This window comes from Erpetoichthys calabaricus, chromosome 2 (assembly GCF_900747795.2).
Source record: "Erpetoichthys calabaricus chromosome 2, fErpCal1.3, whole genome shotgun sequence".
Lineage (NCBI taxonomy): Eukaryota > Metazoa > Chordata > Cladistia > Polypteriformes > Polypteridae > Erpetoichthys > Erpetoichthys calabaricus.
This window is the reverse complement of record NC_041395.2, coordinates 121234454-121255750: the sequence shown is the minus strand read 5'-3', so window position 1 is coordinate 121255750 and position 21297 is coordinate 121234454. Positions and strand designations below refer to the sequence as shown.

At 38.2% G+C, this 21297-nt stretch overlaps 1 protein-coding gene across 1 annotated transcript in view; it reads left to right on the top strand.

Annotated features, from left to right (window-relative positions):
- The first annotated feature begins 8849 nt into the window (after positions 1-8849).
- kpna4 (karyopherin alpha 4 (importin alpha 3)) overlaps positions 8850-21297 on the top strand; it is a 31895-nt gene continuing 19447 nt past the window's right edge. Inside the window, exons 1-2 of the mRNA XM_028794460.2 lie at positions 8850-9042; positions 16833-16877. Of these exons, the coding sequence (XP_028650293.1) occupies positions 8974-9042; positions 16833-16877 (114 nt within the window). The 5' untranslated portion in view covers positions 8850-8973. The remainder of the gene's footprint in view (positions 9043-16832; positions 16878-21297) is intronic.

Sequence of the window (21297 nt, the reverse complement as noted above, 5' to 3'; positions counted from 1 at the left end):
AATGTAGCCAATAAAAGGTGTCATTTTGCTTGGCTTTTCTCTACATTCATAATGGCTAACACGGTACAACACCCTAGTAGTAAAAACCTGTAAATACATCCAGTTAAAATTAACTAAAATAATGTATAATGCCATTGTTTAAAAATACAACAATAACATCCATCCATCCATCCATTTTCCAACCCGCTGAATCCGAACACAGGGTCACGGGGGTCTGCTGGAGCCAATCCCAGCCAACACAGGGCACAAGGCAGGAACCAATCCCGGGCAGGGTGCCAACCCACCACAGGACACACACAAACACACCCACACACTAGGGCCGATTTAGAATCGCCAATCCACCTAACCGGCATGTCTTTGGACTGTGGGAGGAAATCAGAGTGCACGGAAGAAATCCACTAAGACACGGGGAGAACATGCAAACTCCACACAGGGAGGACCCAGGAAGCGAACACGGGTCTCCTAACTGCGAGGCAGCAGTGCTACCACTGCACCACTGTGCTGCCCACATCAATAACAACAATTTATTATTCCATACTCCAGAATCACACAAGCAATGCCACAATGGTCTTTAACAGACCCTGCTTAATTGACAGCCTCCCAGCCTTGACTCTCTAAGAAGACAAGAAAAAACTCCCAAAAAACCTTGTAGGAAAAAGAAAAGAGAGACCCATCTCCAGGTAGGTTGGGCGTACAGTGGGTGTTAAAAAATGATGACTCCAATGCTCCTTTACTTAAGGTAACTTTTCCATAGTTAGGAGAACATCTTAGCAGTAGAGCAGTGGCTCCAAGTGCCACAAAATAGTTATTAAAATTCTTAAAATAAAATTTGCAGAGTTAATAAAAAAAAATTGTATATATTTTAACATCATTTTCCTTCTAGATGTTTCTTTCTTCCTAAAGCATTTTTTTGCCAAGTTGTTTGTTCACACTCTAGTTGTATGTTAAGCCTGGACACCTTGCATTTTGGGGGGAATATGTAACAACTTTCTCACAAGACCAGTTTCCCTCAACTCCAGGGATTGCTTAAATGTTTATACCTTTTGGGGATCCAAAGAGGATCAACATTTTACACTGCCAAGAATTTTTGATTTGATGTTCAATAAAAATGAGAGATCAGAGACTACTTGTGTAACTCTAATGCCAGAAAATGTCCTTCTGTTTTTCCTTTCTGAGAAACCCCTTTAGGGACAGATATCAGCAGAGATTATAAGCAGTCAAAATAAAAGCAATATGTAGGAAGACAGTGATGGGCTTTTACCTATGCCAGATCTTAATTTTCCCCTATAGATGTTTATATTATTATATACTTGTCTTCTAAGCTATGAGTAATTGTCTTTTTAAGTACTGATATCATACTGTAGACTCTCCATAAGACTGGAGGCATTTTTAAGACAAAAACATTTTATTATCTCATCCCAGCAAAGTAGAACATAAAATTATTTCCCAAAGACAATAAGTGTGTATACATATAGTAAGAGGACCCTGTAACTGACTGGTATAAGGAGAGTTGGTTCCTGTGTTGTGCATGATGCTGGGGCTAGTCATCTGCCTTAATGACTTTGAATTGAAATAAGTGGGTTAAACAAAGCTATGTCATTCATCCACTGTAAGATTCTACTTTAAAAGCCTGCATTATGTTTTTTATATGCTGATGCACATTATTTGATAACATTTTAAATAGGCTGTATTTGTTTGCTTGTACTACTTTCAGGGTTGGTCTATGTCTTGTGTCCATGCTGCAGGGATAGGCTCTGAATCTACAACTATATAAATGTAATGAATTTTTATTATTACAACTGTGAATTAAACAGATTGGGTTTGGGAATATTATGTCTGTGGCTGTGTGTGTGTGTGTAAGTGTGCTATGTTCAAGGCTCATTACTGCTGTAGTAGGTTCTAGACTTTCTGAATTAACTGGGTTTTGCAGTTTAAAAGATTGATGTATTTATAGGTGTACAGTTCTTTAGACTTCTAATTTGATATGTGCTGTCTAAGACTAAATTAATATATGACTCGAGGAGCAAGAACACACCCCTAATGAATCCCAGAATCAACTGGGAAAAACGCAGAGGTCCTGGCTCCACTCTGCACTGTACTCAGTACCAGAGTACAGGCCAGCCATGATATCCAGCAACTTGGAGGGGATCCCGCGAATCCTCTGGATGTCCCACAGGGCAGCTCGATCAACTGAATCGAACACTTTGCGAAAATCGACAAAGGCTGCAAAGAAACTCTATTCACATTTGCGCTCCATGAGAACCCTCAGTGCCAGGATGCAGTTGATGGTAGACTTCTTAGGTGTAAAACCACACTGTTCCGGTCGCTGGTAGTTGAGCAAGTGATCACGGATCCTATTGAGGACAACCCTAGCAAGGACCTTACCTGGCACAGAGAGCAATGTTATCCCCCTGTAGTTGCTGCAATCCAGGCGATCACCCTTCCCTTTCCAGATAGGGACGACAAGTCCCGTTTTCCAGTCAGTTGGGATGATGCCAATCTCCCTAATGGAAGCAAAGATTGCTTGCAATGCTAGGAGGACAGCCTTACCACCAGCCTGGAGAAGTTCACCCCGGATACCACAGATTCTTGCAGCCTTTCCCCCCCTCAGCTGGTTCACCACCTGTGCAGTCTCAGTGAGATTGGGTGGTTCACAGCTAATTGGAGGATCAGCCTCAAGAACTGTGGACCCAGAGATATCCAACATTCTAGCCGAAGGATCAGCTTTGAACAACTGCTCAAAGTAGCAAGCCCAGCGGGTCACAACTGCAGTGTCACCCATAAGGACCGTTCCATCAGCTGCCCTGACTGCAACTCTCCGAGGAACAGATTCAGATGTGCGTAATGCTTTGATTCCTCTGTACAGATTCGTACATACACTGAGACAACACAAGGCACCCAGAGAGTGCCATAATCTGAGTCTCATAATACGCTCGTTGAAAGGAGTGACATCGGACACCATCATAAGAAGCCAATCCACTACAGCAACAGCTACTCCCCGAGTATGACAGCCATCAGACCGACCAGACCAATAAAAGGTGTATCCACCTACAGAGATCTGGCAAATCCCTAGTCTGCGCACCTCAGAGAGTGCTGCCACTGAAATGCGGAGTTTATGCAGCTCCTCCGACAGCAGAGGAAGATGATCATTTTGCAGGAGAGACAAGACGTTCCATGCGCCCACCCGTATGAGCTGCCTCAAATTGGGACCCAAGTGCTGCCGTGCAGCGGGCGACGCCTCAGCACCACACCAGTTCCGATCCCCAACAGTCCTGCCCCTGTTGGCTCTCCAACTGATTAGACTCTTCTGGGGATGGGGCTCCCGAGGGCTTTCCCCCATCCCCTTCATGATGCGAGCAGCCTTCCTATGGGCGGCTGCAGCAGAGCTACTCCCGCTGAGAGCAAAAAGGAGTCCTTTCTGTAGTCTCTGAGCTTTGTGAAGTTTTTTTTACGGTGGCAGGAGTGCCAATCCTGCCACCAACCCCCATGATTTCCCTGCAAGTTGGAGGACAGCTTGCAGGGCCGGATGCAGTTTAACGTCAAATCCTCTGTGTTTTTCCCAGTTGATTCTGGGGTTCGTCAGGGGTGTGTTCTTGCTCTTACTCTGTTCAATGCTTGTATGGACTGGGTGTTGGGCAAGGTCGTGGGGTCCAGCGGCTGTGGGGCATCTGTTGGTGAAGAAAGGTTCACGGATCTTGACTTAGTTGACGATACTGTGATCTTCGCGGAGTCAATGGAGGCTCTGATCGGGGCACTCGAGAGACTGAGCGAGGAGTCTGAGTGCCTGGGCTTGCAAGTGTCCTGGATAAAAACCAAGATCCAGGCCTTTAATGACCTCTTGGGCACAGCCATCAGCAGTGTGTCCATTTGCAGAGAGAGTGTTGACCTTGTTGAGAGGTTTACTTACCTTGGCAGTGACATTCATGTCTTTGGTGACTCTTCCTATGAAGTCAATAGATGGATTGGGAGAGCATGGGGGGGTCATGAGGTTGCTGGAAAGGGGTGTGTGGCGCTCCCGACATCTATTCAAAAGGACGAAGGTCCAAGTCTTTAGAGTCCTGGTGCTTCCTGTCTTGCTATATGGTTGCGAGACATGGACACTATCCAGTGACCTGAGATGAAGACTGGACTCCTTTGATACTGTGTCTCTCCGGAAAATCCTTGGGTATCATTGGTTTGACTTTGTGTAGAATGAACAGTTGCTCATGGAGTCCCGAATGAGGCACATTACCTGCATTGTGAGGGAGCGTCAGTTACGGCACTACGGCCATGTCGCGTGTTTCCCCAAGGGTGATCCAGCTCGTAAGATCCTCATTGTTGGGGACCCAAGTGGCTGGACCAGACCAAGGAGTCACCCACGTAACACCTGGCTGCGGCAGATAGAGGGTCATTTCCGGAGGGTGGGACTGGACCGTGTGTCTGCCTGGGGGGTTGCAAACCGGGATCCCGAGTTGTTTCATTGTGTAGTGGGTGCGGCAACGCACTGTACCAGTGCATGCTCCCCAACTTCACTTGACTTGACATATGACTTGGAGCACCACAATTTTGTAATGCGCAAAGACTTAAAACTACTGTATCCATCCATCCATTATCCAACCCGCTATATCCTAACTACAGGTTCACGGGGTCTGCTGGAGCCAATCCCAGCCAACACAGGGCGCAAGGCAGGAAAAAAAACCCAAGCAGGGTGCCAGCCCACTGCAGAAGACTTAAAACTATTTGATAAATATTTTATAAAGATGAGCAGTCCTTTCAGGTGAATATGCACTTACTGCAATTGCCATGTCTATCTGCTCGACTACATGAAACAACTCATCCCCAAGTGAACTGAATTTTATGAAATTTGGCAAATGGTGGTAGCGCTGCTGCCTTGCAGTAAGGAGACCTGGGTTTGCTTCCAGGGTCCTCCCTGCGTGGAGTTTGCATGTTCTCCCCGTGTCTGCGTGTGATTCCTCTGGGTGCTCCGGTTTCCTCCTACAGTCCAAAGACATGCAGGTTAGGTGCATTGACGATCCTAAATTGTCACTACTGTGTGCTTGGTGTGTGTGTGTCCTGCGGTGGTCTGGCGCCCTGCCTGGGATTTGTTCCTGCCTTGCAGACCCCCGTGACCCTGTGTGAGGATATAGTGGGTTGGACAATGACTGACTGACTGTTCTTCAAGTAACTTTGCCAGAAACACCTTTTGTTAAGATATCTGAAATACAGCATGCTCTGCAAATTTTTGAAGTTTCAAAATCTCCCACTATAAAGCAACAGTCTGTGCAACTTTATTTACAAATTAGTTTACTCTTTTAAAGATGCTTTGAGAACAGGCCACTGAAACTTGAATTAATTTGTATATTTTCCATATTTAATCACCTGATAGATGCTACTGACAGCCTAACAGATCTCCAACATAAGTTAGTGAAACACAGTGAGAGTGCATGCACACCAGCTTACCACTCTTGCTGCTTGAGCAAAGACTCTCTTATCTAGAAATGAATGTAAGAGGGAAGGAATTGTGTAAGGGTCGCCCTATAAGCATAAAATAAACAAATATGTACTTAGGATTTGGTTACACTAAAAATAAACCCAGGCCTGCATTATCAGTATATTATAATGATTCGTAATTCTCTGACACTACAATTTATCCACAAAGCTCCAAATCTGCTTTCCATCATAGCACGATGTAGCCAACAGTTTTACTTTGAGACATATTTAACTCTTCAGGTGCATCTTTCATAAATGTTATGACTAAAAAAATTGAACTACAGTTAATCATAGAATTAATTTCTGTGTTATAAAGAGGTCTGACTTTTGCAGTGCTCCTTAAATGGAACAATGCAGTCATAAGAAATTTGACAAATGAGAGAAGACAATTGAGTCCATCAAGCTTGCTAGTTAAGCTAACAGCTAAGCTGTCCCAATAACTCATCCAGATACTTCTTAAAGATTTTCAAGTTTTCTACTTCAACTACATGTCTCAGTAGTTTGTTTCAGTTTCCCACAACTCATTGTGTAAAGAAATGCTTCATGTCTTCAGTCCTAATTGCACTTCCCCTTAATTTCCACTGGTGTATGTGAGAATGTAATTCACCCTTAAGCTGACAGGGGTCTGCTAGACCTACTTTGTCAATGTCTTTTGGTATTTTGAAAACCTGGATGAGGACCCCACAGTCTCCTCTGCTCAAGGCTAAACAGGTTTAATACCCAGAGTCTGTCACAGTAGGACATATCCTTATGTCCTGTGTCTCTCCCTGCACAGTTTCAAATGCTGATATTTCTTTTTTGTAACATGGTAAATAGAACTGCAGACAGTACTCTAGACACAGTCTCACTAGTACATTACATCTCCAAAGCATAGTGTTCCTTGATTTATATTCCTAGTAATATGGCTAACATGCACTGTATTGCCAGTTCAAGTCCAATTGCTGCCAGAAGAGATCCCACTGCATTGGGCCCTTGAACAAGGCACTTAACCTGAAAATTGCTCCAGGAGTGCTGTACAATAGCTGATACTGCACTTTGATGCTCAAAGGTTATGCGAAAAGACAACGTCCCCTCAGGGATTAATATAGTATATCAAAAAAAAAAAAGAGTTTAGGTCAAAGTCCATGATTATACCTAAATTCCTTACTACTGCCTTGACTTGATTTTTAATGCTAAGGGATTAAATTTATTTCCAAGACCATTACTATTTCCATTTATGCAAACAACTAAGATTTCTGTTTAATGTAGTCTACTAATGCAAGTAATGACTAATTGTTGCAAAAATATTTAATAAACAAAAGTGTAGTAATGGACTGTCTGAATAAACTTTTCTTCTTCTTTTGGCTGCTCCCGTTAGGGGTCACCACAGCGGATCATCTTTTTCCATATCTTCCTGTCCTCTGCATCTAACTTTGTCACACCCACCACCTTCATGTACTCTCTCACCACATCCATATTCCTCCTTTTATGCCTTCCTCTTTTCCTCTTACCTGGCAACTCCATCCTTAACATCCTTGTCCTAATATACCTAGCATCTCTCTTCTGCACATGTCCAAACCAATGCAATCTCACCTCTCTGACTTTGTCTTCCAACTGTCCAACTTGAGCTGACCCTCTAAAAAATATGAAATGCCATAACTTTCAAATTAAATAATTAAATCCCTGAATGCACCTCCTTGTTTTGCTATATACAGTATATATTTTCTAACTTGTTCAAATTTATGCTGTCTAATTTCAGCAACTCTTGCATTGTTTAAAAAAATGTAATTCTGTGCCTCACCCTCTCCTGTTTTCTTCTTCTTCCTCCTCTTTTCCCACTACTATGTGGGGTCGATGTGTCTGATCTACCTACTCCATATAGCTTTGTCCTGCATCTCCTTCCCACTTTTCCTTCAAATCTTTTTTTACATTATCCATCATCCTCTGTTTCAGCCTCCCTCGCTTTCTCTTCCCCTGTACTTCCATTACCATCACTCTTCTGCCCTCATATTCATTGTCCCTCCTCATCACATGTCCACACCACTTCAACCTACTTTACTGTACTTTCTAAGATACTTCCCCCACTTGTGCTGTACCTCTGCTTATCTATTTTTTTCTAATTTGACCTTTTTTTGCAACTCCACACATCCATCTATCCATCTCAACATTCTAAAATTCCGGCAAATCCAACTTCTTCTGCACTTCCAGTACTGCTCATGTCTCAGTTCCATACATCATCCGATACCTTCTTCCTTGTTCCTGCCACACTGCACTCTGTGGGTTATCTTTGCTACTAATTCTCCACTGTGTGCTATCACTGATCCCAGATATTTAAACTTTTCCACTGTTTTCAATAGCTCTTCCTGCAGGCTAACTCCTGAATCTTAATCATAATTAAACCTTAAATATTCTGCATTCTTCCTGTTTATCTTCAGTCCTCCATCTTCCAAAGCCCTTCTCCATTCTTCAGACTTTCTCTCCATACCCTTTTGTTGCACCACTTACAATTAGTTGATATGTTAATGCTGACATTCATATACAGTACATTTTAAACATTTCTATACAACTATTTTAAATTGACGTACTTAAAAGAAGTGCCAATACCTGCCTGGCGTGCATATATATATATATATATATATATATATATATATATATATATATATATATATATATATATATACACGGGATACGGGATGGGAAAAGTACAGTAGGTTTACAGTTGTGAGTATGCGAAAAACAGAATTTACTCTTTTATTGTTATAACTTTTTGTATTATTTGTCTTATTATTTTTATTGCATCGTATCCTTACTTACCAAGCAGACTACAAGAATGTGTAAATAATTAAGGTCGACAATTTGATCACTTACGAGTTTGTAACTAAATGCACTCTGCCATTCTTTTGAGTTAAAAAGTTAATAAAGCTATTGAGTTAATAAATCTATTGTAATAACTATAACCAGCCAGTCTGCATGTTCTTTCCCATACGAACAACTGTAAACCTACTTTTACCAACCCTTGTATATACTGTATACTATACCCATTTGGCAGAAAGGTGCCGTACAATTAATATTCATCTAACGTATTCAAAATAATGCAGTATTACTATTGCGACGATCCCTAAAACGTCATATTAGAGAGTGCCTTGTTCGCCTAATTAAACTCTATGCAATTTTACAAAACATTTTTATTTTACTCTTTCACGTACCATTCCTATTTATATCTGCAGGATGAAGTTAGAAAACAACCATGTTAAAGGAAAGCCGGAAGTCATTTTAATTTATTTGGTCATGCCACGATTGTGTTCGAATTTCGCTCCAATTGTGGCCTATCAGAACTTTGCACTGTTTTACTCCCACCCCTTTGCTTTCAGAACGAGGCTGGACCTTTACCGGCATTCCCAGAATGCTTAGCGATTAAGTCCGCTTACAAAAAAAAGTCTGATAACTGAAGCAGCCACGGCCAAACGACACGAAATATAATTCTGTACAGTAAAAAAGAATCGACGTATATATATTTTTCTAGATATGGCTGACAACGAGAAATTAGATAATCAGCGACTGAAGAATTTCAAAAACAAAGGCCGTGATTTAGAGGTAATGCATTTTCTGTGCGCTGTGGTGTTTTTTTGTTGTGCTGTTTCGGGTTCCGCCGTGACGTCTTTAGTAATTTCCAGGATCTAGAAGTTTGCACCCAGCCCTAGCCAGGCCCTTGGTCCTGCGAGACAGAAAGATATCTAGGCCTAGCTCGTGAAACACACTAGGCTACTTCGTTCACATTAGAACGTAGTCTAATTTTTGGTCGTTCCCGGAAAGAATGTATCCCGGTTTGCTGTTGAGGCGCGACGTCTCTTTATCCCCGCGGCTTGAGTACTGCGAATAGTGTTTCGGTTAGAATGGCCTAGGCGTTGCTGTTGAGAGCACACACCCCAGTGTTTAGTTAATGTCTGTACTTCGAAACCAGGTTGTGTTCGCGGCATTTTTTTGTCTTACAATACATGTGGAAGTAATTTTTTAACTATTTTGTTTTTGATAAAAGAGGCAGCGTCTTGCTGCCCTCAATGCGGGGGTATGTATGTATGTATGTATGTATGTGTGTGTGTGTGTGTGTGTGCGCGCTTGTGCTTGCCTGCCTGCGTTAGTACAATTCATTCTTCTGCTCCCGTGTGTTGTGTAACATCACAAGGCATGTAGTTTCCCCTATATTTCGTACTTGTGTAATTCGGCGCTTTGCAGTTTGATTAGACTCAGCCATATTTATTATGTTTCCATCCGCGTTCTTTTCGCGAATATCAAATTATCTTTCTTACTCCCTGTTTTAATTCTGCACTTTCTTTGTCATGTTTTTGGAATCGTTTGCGCAAAAACATCGCAAGGACGGCTTCTGGGTTATATTTTACATATTGTGGGAGGCGGTGTGTTTGTTTTTCTGCGTCGACCGCAACGGGAACCTATTTTGAAATAGATAAAGAAAGCAACATACGTGCTCTCTGTGGGGCACTTCCTGCTAGTCCTTATAGCACATGCATCATGTGTGCTATGAAATTTATCGTGAATTTCTAAAGTAATGAATACCGGCAATTAATCGTTAGAATATATTCTGAGAATTATTGCTTGTTTACAGATGATAGATTTTTTTTCTGCACATTATCGTTTGCGACGCTTACCATGCATTAGCGATCTTTAAAATTCGGAGATTGTTGCACTGTGTCGCTTATTGGGCTCCAATGACACCCCAAGCACTCTCTTGAGAAGTAGCAACAAGGCCGATTACAGCACGCTTGTTCTGAATTTCTAACATAAATGACAAACTGTATTAACAACACATCAAATTAAGATAATACTAGAGTATGCAGTGGCATGAAAGATCTACATTATATATGCATATCCTCAGGTACTGGGAAGAGATCTACGGCCTTTTTCCCACTCATTAAATTCAATTTTGATAGTTTAGCATGTTTCAATCATATTCCAGCAACAATCATTCGAATTGTTTGAGAAAATAATAATTTCTATAGTGATCTTGCAGCCTTTCTATCTTCTCACCTTTTCTAGGTTAGAACAAGCGGCAGCAAATGCTTAATAAAGAAAAAAATAGCTGTTAATCCATTTTTTTTTTTTGTAAAATATTTTAAGTCCTTGGTGGTTAAATATTAGCAACAAAGTTAGAATATTGTCACATGTGTGCATACCATTATTGTATAATGGGAACAATTTTTTTTTTTTTTTTGAAAACCTTGAGCACAGAATAAGGGATAAACTATTAAAAAAAAAAAAAAAAAAAAAGGAACAAAATTCACACCTTGTATTAGGTAGTGTGGATTTGACTTGCTGGGACAGGCTACTGTCTCCGGAAACCCTGCTCAGGATTAAGTGGACATAGAAAATGGAATGGTAAAGCACCTGAAAAATGGTGTGAATTGTGTCATGTGGTTACCATGTGGAGAAAAATTAAAATATTAGAAATACAGCACTTCCACTATTAAGTCATCATGTAATAGTGTTGAAAACCATTTTTATATTTTACATTTTGGGAATTGACTTTCCCAAGCATAAACACACTTTGGGGGGGAAAAAATACTTTATTTGATTTTGTAAATTTTTAGATGGTGATTTGGGATTTTATAGGCTACATACTACTTTAAACCTCAACATTACTTAGTTATTGAATTAGCATCTTAATAATTACTGAGAGTATAATGTGTGTTTTATACCATCTTTATACATGCAGACACACATGTTTTATCCTGCATTTATTGGATGAAATCTTTTACCACATGAAATTATTTTGAGTGCTTAAAATTTGTATGCAAATGTCTGACACAGTTGCTCAGTTTTAGTATGCATTCAATAAGTTAGTTATACATGGAGAGAAGTATTTACCAAATGAGACTGGCTGCGAGCTTGGAACAAGCCCCCTTTTTAAATTCCAGAAGCCTGTGAAAGATTTCTAAACGCAACTCTGGTGTCAGTGATACATCATCTCTCGCTGCAACATTAGTCACTGTGGTATGAAAATTATTCTTGTCATGAGTTCACACTGAGCTATAAACATACATGCTACCCAACAACATTTAAACACAATTTTGTTTTTTTAGAACATAAGATGTTAAACAGAATCTTTTCTGTAGATATTTTCACCAAAACAATTTTCCCCTTTATAATGAAAATGAGTTGTTAAAACTAGCTTTTCACTGTCACATTTTAGCTTACAGTATCTATACTACTATTGCCTTATAATTGGGCTGTAACTGGTGAATTCTCTAAATTGCCAAGTTTGTGTACTAAAGAGCCTTTTATGTAAATCTATAGTAACACGTAAATGAAGATAAAACACTACATTGGGCTAATGATTTATTTAGGGTTAGCTTCTGAGTTATGACTGCTGCTGCTGCTAAGATGAGTGTTGGAGAGTTTGTAATCAATGTACATTACTTTCAGTTTGTAAAACCTCCAGTTTGTACTGTTTGAAAGCAGATAATAATAATTCATTACATTTATATAGCGCTTTTCTCAGTACTCAAAGCGCTATCCACACAGGGAGGAACTGGGAAGCGAACCCACAATCTTCCACAGTTTCCTTACTGCAAAGCAGCAGCACTACCACTGCACCACCACAGATGCATTCAGTTTATCTGCCCATTCTTAAAATATTGCAGTTATCAGAAGCACATGATCTCTCAGCCTTGTCAGTGATGTCAGAGATGAAGTATACATTTTCAGCAAATTTTAAAATGTTTGGTATTTGTTGGTCAGTTTTCATAGCATAGTTCAGATGCTTCCTGAAGATCCAGATCTTTTGACAATATTTAAGACTTGGATTACTTGACACTATGTAGTTTTTACTTCTTGTACTCGCCAAAGATGACTATTCTCAGTTAACTTTACACAGTGTTGTGCAGCACTTGTGTATTTTATGTGTTATATTAATGAGCATTCCAGGATAAAGGTGTCTGTCTAAAGGGGTAGTAGTTTGTAAATTAAGCGCTCTGTTTTGCTAGCAGTATGGAGTTTGTTTTTCATAACTCTTTAACATAATTTGAAGTTAATTACCTTTGGGGCATCCAGATGCAAAACTGGAAAACAGTGATTTCATAAGTGACAAGTGATTTAATTTCCTTAAATCCATGTTTGTTCACCTTGGACTCACAGAAAAACTATGCATACTGGTTTTGTTCCAGTTGATTTATTAATTTGGGACAATTTCTGTCAGTAATAAGACCCCTAGGTTGGACCAGATCTTAGATTGCAAGATGTTAATTTGTTTTTGTCATTTTTAAATTTGATGTGCTATTGCAGAAATCTCTCTACTTAGTTGATTTTATTAAATTAAATTTATAGTTAGTTTTTATTAACTTTTATTGTTAACTAGTTCTGTGAAAATTTGTTTCTTTTTTTCTAAAGTTGTTTTAAGAGTTTGCTGTCTCTTCTTTCGTTATGTGTACTATTAAAATAGGCACTTGGTAATAGACACTTGAACATGAATTCACACCTTCTGCTTAGGTTACTCCATTGATACTAGGTTCTTTTGCCACATAGATTTCACTTCCAAAAAAAAAAAAAAAACCTTTGCAAAAATAAACTATGCTATCAAAACGGTACATAAATGCATTTATTATGTATACCAGTTTATCTTCAAAACAGAATCATTTTCTATAACCAATAAGTAAATGACACAGTTGAGCAAAAAGGATAAATAAATTACTAGCCATTTAAACCTAATGTGACAGTGGTGTTTCAAGACAGTTTGGACACCACTAGTTTAAATTGTGTCCCCTGTCTCTGTCGTGGAAGACTGCATTGGCTGTAGATTTTCATTTTATTCGGAATCTTCTTACCAGTGGATTGCTGTCAAGTAATCTGCTGCTATTCCTCACTTCCTTCCCTTCTGTGTCTGCCCCCCCTAAAAAAGAAACTTGGAACAATTTTTGCTTTCAAAACACAGAAATAAAGAACTATTCCTAATTGTACACTATTGTATAATTTGAAATGTCTTGGTTGATTTAGAGAAGTTGCTTAGCAATACTCGCACAAGATTTCCAGACGAGTGACTGGAGTAGCTGCTCCTTCTCCCCAAGTATTTATAAGTTAAGTTATCAATGAAGGACCTCCGGCAGAATTAAAAAAAAAAAAATCGAGCTCAGTTTTACAGGTTTCTAAAAAAACAAATGTTTTTTGTGGTTTATAATATTCCTTTGCCTGATGGTGTTTTACCATTAGATTTGTAATAAACGGAGAATAATTTTTATAACTTTACTAAGCTTTTTCTGGTAGTTACTTTAGATGAGAGAAGTACATTGAGACTAGAAAATTGCAATTGTGACTCTTCTGTTCTTCCCAGTTTCCTTCATTTTTTGTGTCTTGTCAAGAAAAGGTTTTTTGGAACAAGAATATTTGTTTTTAACACTCTGACATGAGTAACTATTCCTAATTGTAGTCCATGTATAATCTGAAATGTCTTGTTTTATTTAGATGTTACTTATCAGTGCTCACTCAAGAAGACTTGTAGACTTGACATTGGAGTAGCTGCTCTTTTTCATTATTTATTGGCCTGAGCAGTAGTATCTGCTCACCGTTTAATTGTCATTATTTGGACATAGTAATTGAGGTGTAAGTAGGAAAAAAAAATGACTTGGTCCTCCTATTTAAAAAATATATATATATATAAAAAATCAGTACAGGTTAAGTATCCCTAATGTGAAACTCCAAAATCTCCTTTAGCGTAGACATGATGGCACCTATGTTGCCCCCAACAATGTATTTATTTTTTTAAACTGCTGAGTGGAATTAAAATACATGTGCGGAATCCAAGTGGATTTATTCATTCTGAGCCCATGGGGGTGAGTTTGGGGATCTGGCCTCCTGTGTCCACAAAGTTTGGACACATGTCCAACAACTGGGGTTGGTGGTCCCTTGTGAAGCACTGGGTGCCATGAATCATTCATTGAAATGTCACTGCTTGCGGTTTAAAAAAAAAAAAAGCATAATTTTTGCTAGGATTACTTATTGCTGTACGAATGCAGTAGATTGCCCCAATTATGTTAGGAAAAGTGGATATTGCTGCAAATTGCATTTTTATTTTGGCAAAAAAAATTTATCTATATGCACCCACACCAAAGGAAAACTTCTACTGATTTATTGTTTTAATGGCTTCCAGCACAGTCTGCATAACGAAGTGGAGTTTGGCGGAGATATCTCTGACCTGTCGGCTAGCTCCCAGAGAAGTGACAACAGGTAGCCAATACAAGCGGATGACAAAACTAAAAAGTTTGGTGCAAATAATTGGCATTGGCTCCTTAAGGGAACTACAATAGAGTCTGTACATCATATTGCTTTTGAGTTTTAATATGTATGACACATCAATGTAGATGATAATAATGGCTTGGTGACAAGAATTATTTGAATTTCCCAAGTTGATCACATGCCCCCTATATCTCATTATGTATATGCAAATATTCTAAAATCAGAAACATTTGAAATCCGAAATACCTTTGTTTGCAGGCATTTCAGATTAGGGAAACTCATCTTGTATTCTCTTTTAGACTCGCATTTAAGACCAGCAAAGAATCCCACAGAATAAGCTACAATCAATAAGTTTTGATACATCTAAACAAAAGCAAAGGCAGATCACCTACTTGAATATAATTTATACTTAAGAGATGATTTAGCAAGATAAGCATAATAAACTCATTTCAGAATGAGTTAGCATCAGATTTTTAACATGTAGAACCAGGAAAACACAATCATACTTATTCCGCTCAAAAGTGGGAAAACCTCTTTTGGTATTCCAGGGTTGATGCAGTAAAGGTAGATACAGTGGAACCTCGGTTCACGACCATAATTCGTTCCAGAACTCTGGTCGTAAACCGATTTGGTCGTGAACCGAAGCAATTTCCCCCATAGGCTTATATGTAAATACAATTCATCCGTTCCAGACCGTACGAACTGTATGTAAATATATATATATTTTTAATTTTTAAGCACAAATAAAGTTAATTATACCATAGAATGCACAGCGTAATAGTAAACTAAATGTAAAACTTTGGATAACACCGAGAAAACCTTGAACAACAGAGAAAACTAACACTGCAATAGTTCACGCTATAGTGCTAGGAACCGCTCGCTAAAAACACTTTTTTTTTTTTTTTAATGAGTTTTAAGCACAGGGGAAAAAATGAATATTTGAAAAATCCGTAATAAACCACCAAGAAAAGTAACATTGCAACAATGCAGGCTACAAACCGATCACTGTAAACAGAACTGAAAACAAAAACAAGCCTTCTCTACCTTATGCGTCCCTCCCTCTCTTGCTCGCGCTCTCTCTTTTGCAAGCTTGGAGCACCTGTGTGTGTGTGTGTCTCTCTAGCGTGCTCCTGTGTGTGTGCGTGCCTCTCTCTCATGCTCCTGCGTGTGTGCGAGCGCGTCTGTCTCTCTCCCTGCCTGTGTGTGTGTGCGTGGCGGCTCGCTCTCTCTCTCTGCTGCCTGTGTGTATGTGCAGCTCGCTCTCTCGCTGCCTGTGTGTGCGCGCGCGTGTGTGTGTGTCTTGCGCTCTCGCTCTCTCTTGCTCCCTGCACAGGAAATGCACAGGGAGAGACTGAACATGTAAAAACCAAAAGGGAACCTGGCTTGTTCGTATACCAAGTGTGTGGTCGTGAACCGAGGCAAAAGTTTGGCGAACTTTTTGGTCGTAAACTGATTTGTACGTGTACCGAGACGTTTGTGAACCGAGGTTCCACTGTACTGAGAAATAACAACATATTTAATTGAGGTAGGATTTCAGTTAAAACCTTTATTGGGTAGGACATAAACCTGCTTCTTCTGCATCTCGTTAAGGTGGTATCTGAATTAGAAAAATTAAGTGTTAACATATAACTTTTATCTAATGTGGTGACATTTCTTTCCCTGTTTATTCTTAACATATAACTTTTATCTAATGTGGTGACATTTCTTTCCCTGTTTATTCTTAAGACTAAATTGAGTAAGTAGTTGTAAAATGTAAAACATTTTAAGTATAATCAACTTACATGGAGTGTGCAAGACTTGTAATCACATTATAGTAGTCCTGATTTATTTCTGCTCCAGAAAGAATGCAGTTGTAAATGCCATTACTGGATCAAATAACACAATATATGTTGCTTAAGATATTTTAAGGTTCGGTTTTCTATTGTGAAATTTAATTATGAAGTTTTGAGTTGTCCTACACAGCACACAGAAAAAAAGTAAAACAGATTTAGTAATCTTAGTGTTTCACATGTCCAAGTATTCCATATATCAAAAGAAATTCAAAGGTATTATACTTGTATTGTCCTCAATTGTTTTTTTAATTTAGACTACATGTTCTTAAATGAGTCTTTTTTTTTTTTTTTCTTTTTTTTTTTCTTGTTTAGACCATGAGGCGGCAGCGCAATGAAGTTGTGGTTGAATTACGTAAGGTAAGAAAAAAATCGGTGTATCATAACCATGCATGTATCTTCCATGATGAATGTTCCTAGGCTGTGTATAGACCATTTCTGCTGTGGAAGGGCAGAGTGCTCATTGGAAATGGATAAGCTGCCCAGTTTTGTGCAGAACAGATCTTCAGCAGACTTAACCGCTATGTAAAGGCCAAGGCCTTCCATCTTTTTAGTGATAACTCCATATATCATAACTAAATGTAGGCATTTTATGTCTCACCTTTTATAAGTTGGTCATAATTTTAGAGCTTACAGTATCTGTGTTCTGCAAAAGGCCATCTTCAGGTTCAAAAACTTGGCTCAGAAGTATATCAAAATATTTGTTTATTGATTATGCAGTACTTTGGGTCATTCTGCTGTGTTTATCATAACTTTCTCAAGCCCCCTAATCTTTTTCAGGGTTGTCTGGGAGCACAACTTTACATTGCCGCATTGAGTACAAGGTAGTAACAATCTGAGGCCATTCCATCATAGGCCACCTAAGTATTAATAAAAGAAGACCAGTTGAAGCAGAAAAAAAAATACGTTCAATTTGCATATTTTAAAATAGAAGAAACTGTTTTGCTGTTTTATGGTGAAGAGTAATAAACACCTTGGTCATCATGGAATTTTACCAGTAGTGTCAAAAAAAGAGTAGAACATTATTTTTAAAACTACTAAGCATAGTCTGGTAGTTACCTTAGATGAGAAAAGTATGTAGTGACCAGAATATTGCAAATGTGACTCCAGCCAATAAAAGAAGGGTAAATGCACTGCAGTAATTGGAAACCAATAAACCTTATTTCTCTCCTGTAAGAAATTATGGAAATGGTAATCATGAGAAAATTCTGAACTTACTGCAATAATAATGTGCTAAATTAGAGCTAGTACAGATGAGTAAGAGGAAAATACAGCATAAGCGAATACAGAACAAATTATTTAGACTTTCAAAGGACTTTTAATACAGTTCACTGCCTCAAACTAGTATTGAAGAATGGAAGCCTTTAGCAACATACATGAATTGCAAAAGGCTGGTACAGATTGTTTTTTCAGCCAGAGATGGAGTACAGATAATAGATGAATTGACTACATGTGGCAAGGTTAACCGGCACATGTACTTTTTAAATTCATATAGCACATTGTGAAATAGTAAACCTTTGAAATTCGTGAGTGACACAAAAACTGAAGTATATGAACTGTTTAGATACCCCAATAAGCAATAAAAATGAGAGAAAAGACAAAGCAAGATCAGAGGCATTTCAGAAAACAGCAACCATTTGAATTTTTGGAGAAAAGTACCTGTACTGCAATCTACTCAGAATAATAGGTAGAAATTATTGGAAAGTCTACTGTGGAAGCCAGGAAACACAGATTCACATACAAGAATGTGAGAATCTGTAACAAAACTGAAAAGTTTTATAGTTTAAAATAGTTGAAGGCATCTGGATAAATTTTTGGAGCAACTTAACAATTGGCTATCGGAAAACAAAAATAGAACATAATGGACTGAATGGTTTTGTCTCATTTGTCGAACATCTTATGAAATTTTTATGAAATCAGTTAATTCGAAAGCATTGCACATGCAGGGGCTGCAGGTCTGCCTTGGTAAAAACTTTCATTTGTTGAAGACATTGTGCATGGTTCACTACAGTTTTGTTGGGTTCCCAAGTTGAATGTCACTTCATCCGTCCATTATCCAACCCGCTATATCCTAACTACAACTTAACTGTACTAATAAAGTCATGATTAAAGATAAAAACTGACAGTGCACTGTATAAGAACTTTTCTATATGAAGAGCAATTTGTTTTGAATTAATTTCAGCTTGGACACTGAAGTCTGAATCATACCGTTTTGAGAGTACAAAGATGTGATTAGTCGGTTGTGAATTATATCTTGAGATATATATATGAATACATAGACATAGCATTACATAGATGAATAATATTATAAATGACGGTGATATTGGTCTTGTGCTAATAACATAGATTTCCCAAAGTGAGAAAATAGTCTTAACATTCATACAGCACCATGTATGTAATACAATTATGCTTACATCTGTCCATTTTGTAGCCTACTTACCTAATTTGAGGTAACAGGGAGCAAGTGTCTATCCTCGTTGCACAGTGAGAGAACCTACCTTGGACTAGGGCATCACTTCTTCACACAGTATTGCTAATTCATACTGACAAGTTAGTTATCAGTTACAAAGTTGAGATTTGAAAGGAAAACTTTTTCTCACATGGAGAGAATGAGTAAACTCCACGTAAAAAATGCAAGCTACAGTTCTGTCCAGGTAAAAATCAAGACAAGTTTCAAACCCATGGTTTACAAAGAATAGACTTGTGATTGGATGAGCTGCTAAATAAGTTCATTGTAAAATAAAATTTAAGATCAGTATTTCTCAGCTTGTATGTTGGTTGGAATTTTTGTTGTTCATATCATAATGATGATTTACATTACAAGGCAGACTGCTTTAATGATCTCTGTTGTGCTAGTGGCAGTGCTGATTCAGAAAGCATTTTTGGGGCAGGACTATTAGAGCAGTTTACTTTAGAAACAATCTTGCAAACACTACATTTGTGGCACTAGTTGGGTTTTTAGGACCAGTAGTGTCTATCAGTACAACAACTAAAGTGTATTGGAAGCTTTCAAAACACATTCCAAAGTAACTGAGTAGTATAGGAGAAATGGTAATTCAGTGTCATTAATTGTAGGTTTGCTCCTGTATGAGCACGACGTACTGTAAGTCCTAGAAAACCTCATTACTTATGTTGCATATCTTGGAAAAAGGACACAATGGCTATTTTAAGAAGAGTTCCAGAAAAATGGATTAATCTTCAACTAGGAAGATTGATTTAGGTAACCTTAAAGTGGGGGAAATATACAGAAAGTTGGGAAAAAGATTTGAAAAATGAAAGCAAAACTAGTTTGTGACATTGTTTTATTTTCATTTACTTCATTTTGTAAATGTTGATTTTTCAGTAGATTTGTTAACCATCTCATGTATTCCGAGAGTGCTATAAAAATACATTTCACCGAGTAGTCCTAAATCTGACAGAGACTTGTTACTTTTCAAATTAAGGAAAAAAAAACTGTTTCAAAAGCATCTTTAGTCAGTTTTTCTAAACAAAATGTTGTAGATGAAATGTTGGTATTAATACAATCTTGGCATTTAATTTTTGTGACACTAATAATGTTTGGATTTTGTTAATATTGATTTTAATTAGTATTTTTCAATTACCAAACAGAAAATTAGTGAATATTTCAGCTATTGCTATTGCAAACCTATATAAATATATTGCAAATAAAATCCCCTATGCTGCCGGATCGAACATCTACAACAAAGTTTAGTTGGTGGAAAGTGCATTACATTGTCCAAATTTCTTTGTGTTTTCATCGTTTTTGTTTGTAGTACTGTGGCTACGTTTGGCGACATGGTGTTTCACACTAGATGTACTGTAGCTCTCCATGGGACTTTGAACATATGCATCCTTCAATTTCTTAATTAAAAATTCTTAATTTTTTTTTTTTTTGTTTTTTAAATAATCAGTTTAGTCCCACATTCAATCCAAGATTAGCCACTGATGCTCCTGTCTATAGCATTGAAATGGGCTCCATGCTGCAGACGTTTAAATCAAGTTGTGTAGACCCTATCAATAGTTTTTATGTAAATGTGCAACTAATATAGTATTAAGCTTCTTATGCAATTCTTTAATTAATACCTTTACTCTAATACTTTAGAATGAATTTCTTGAGGTAATCCACTTCACACTACTAAAAGAGCAATTGTCATACAGTTAAGTGAGTGTAAATGGGTTACTTAGATACTGATGTTTTGCCACTGTAGTTCGAGAGTTTTCCTTTTCAAGTATTTTTGCTGCTGTAGAACACCATCTGTGTTTTACATAGTGAACAACTGACCATTTTGTCAGTTTTACTAGTGGAATACTCTCGCACAAAGGATACTCTTGGATAATATTTGGAGGGAACTTCCACTAGAAAATGTGGTATGTTTGCCGCCATGATTAGCCAACGCAAAAACTATACAGGGCATTGTAGCATACTGATTGTTATGCAAGGAAGGTTAGCCAATTAAGAAAATACATTTAGATTGACTAATCAATTTAAAAAATTAATTTCATAGTGGCAGTCCGACACTATTGTCTGTTCTACACTATACTATATAAAAAAGTAATAGGAGGGAAGCTGATTCTAAGATGCCGGAAACCAACAATTCTTGCACCGCCGATCATATGATCTGATTTGTTTCATGCCTTTTCTAATGTTTGGTTGTAACATGTCAACCTTGTCTCACCGTGTGATTGACTTCATGGAAGAGTAGGCTGTTTGTTTTAGCTGGCTGCTGACCCAGTAATGTGGATACTGAGTGAATATTGCAATGTACTGAAATAAATATTA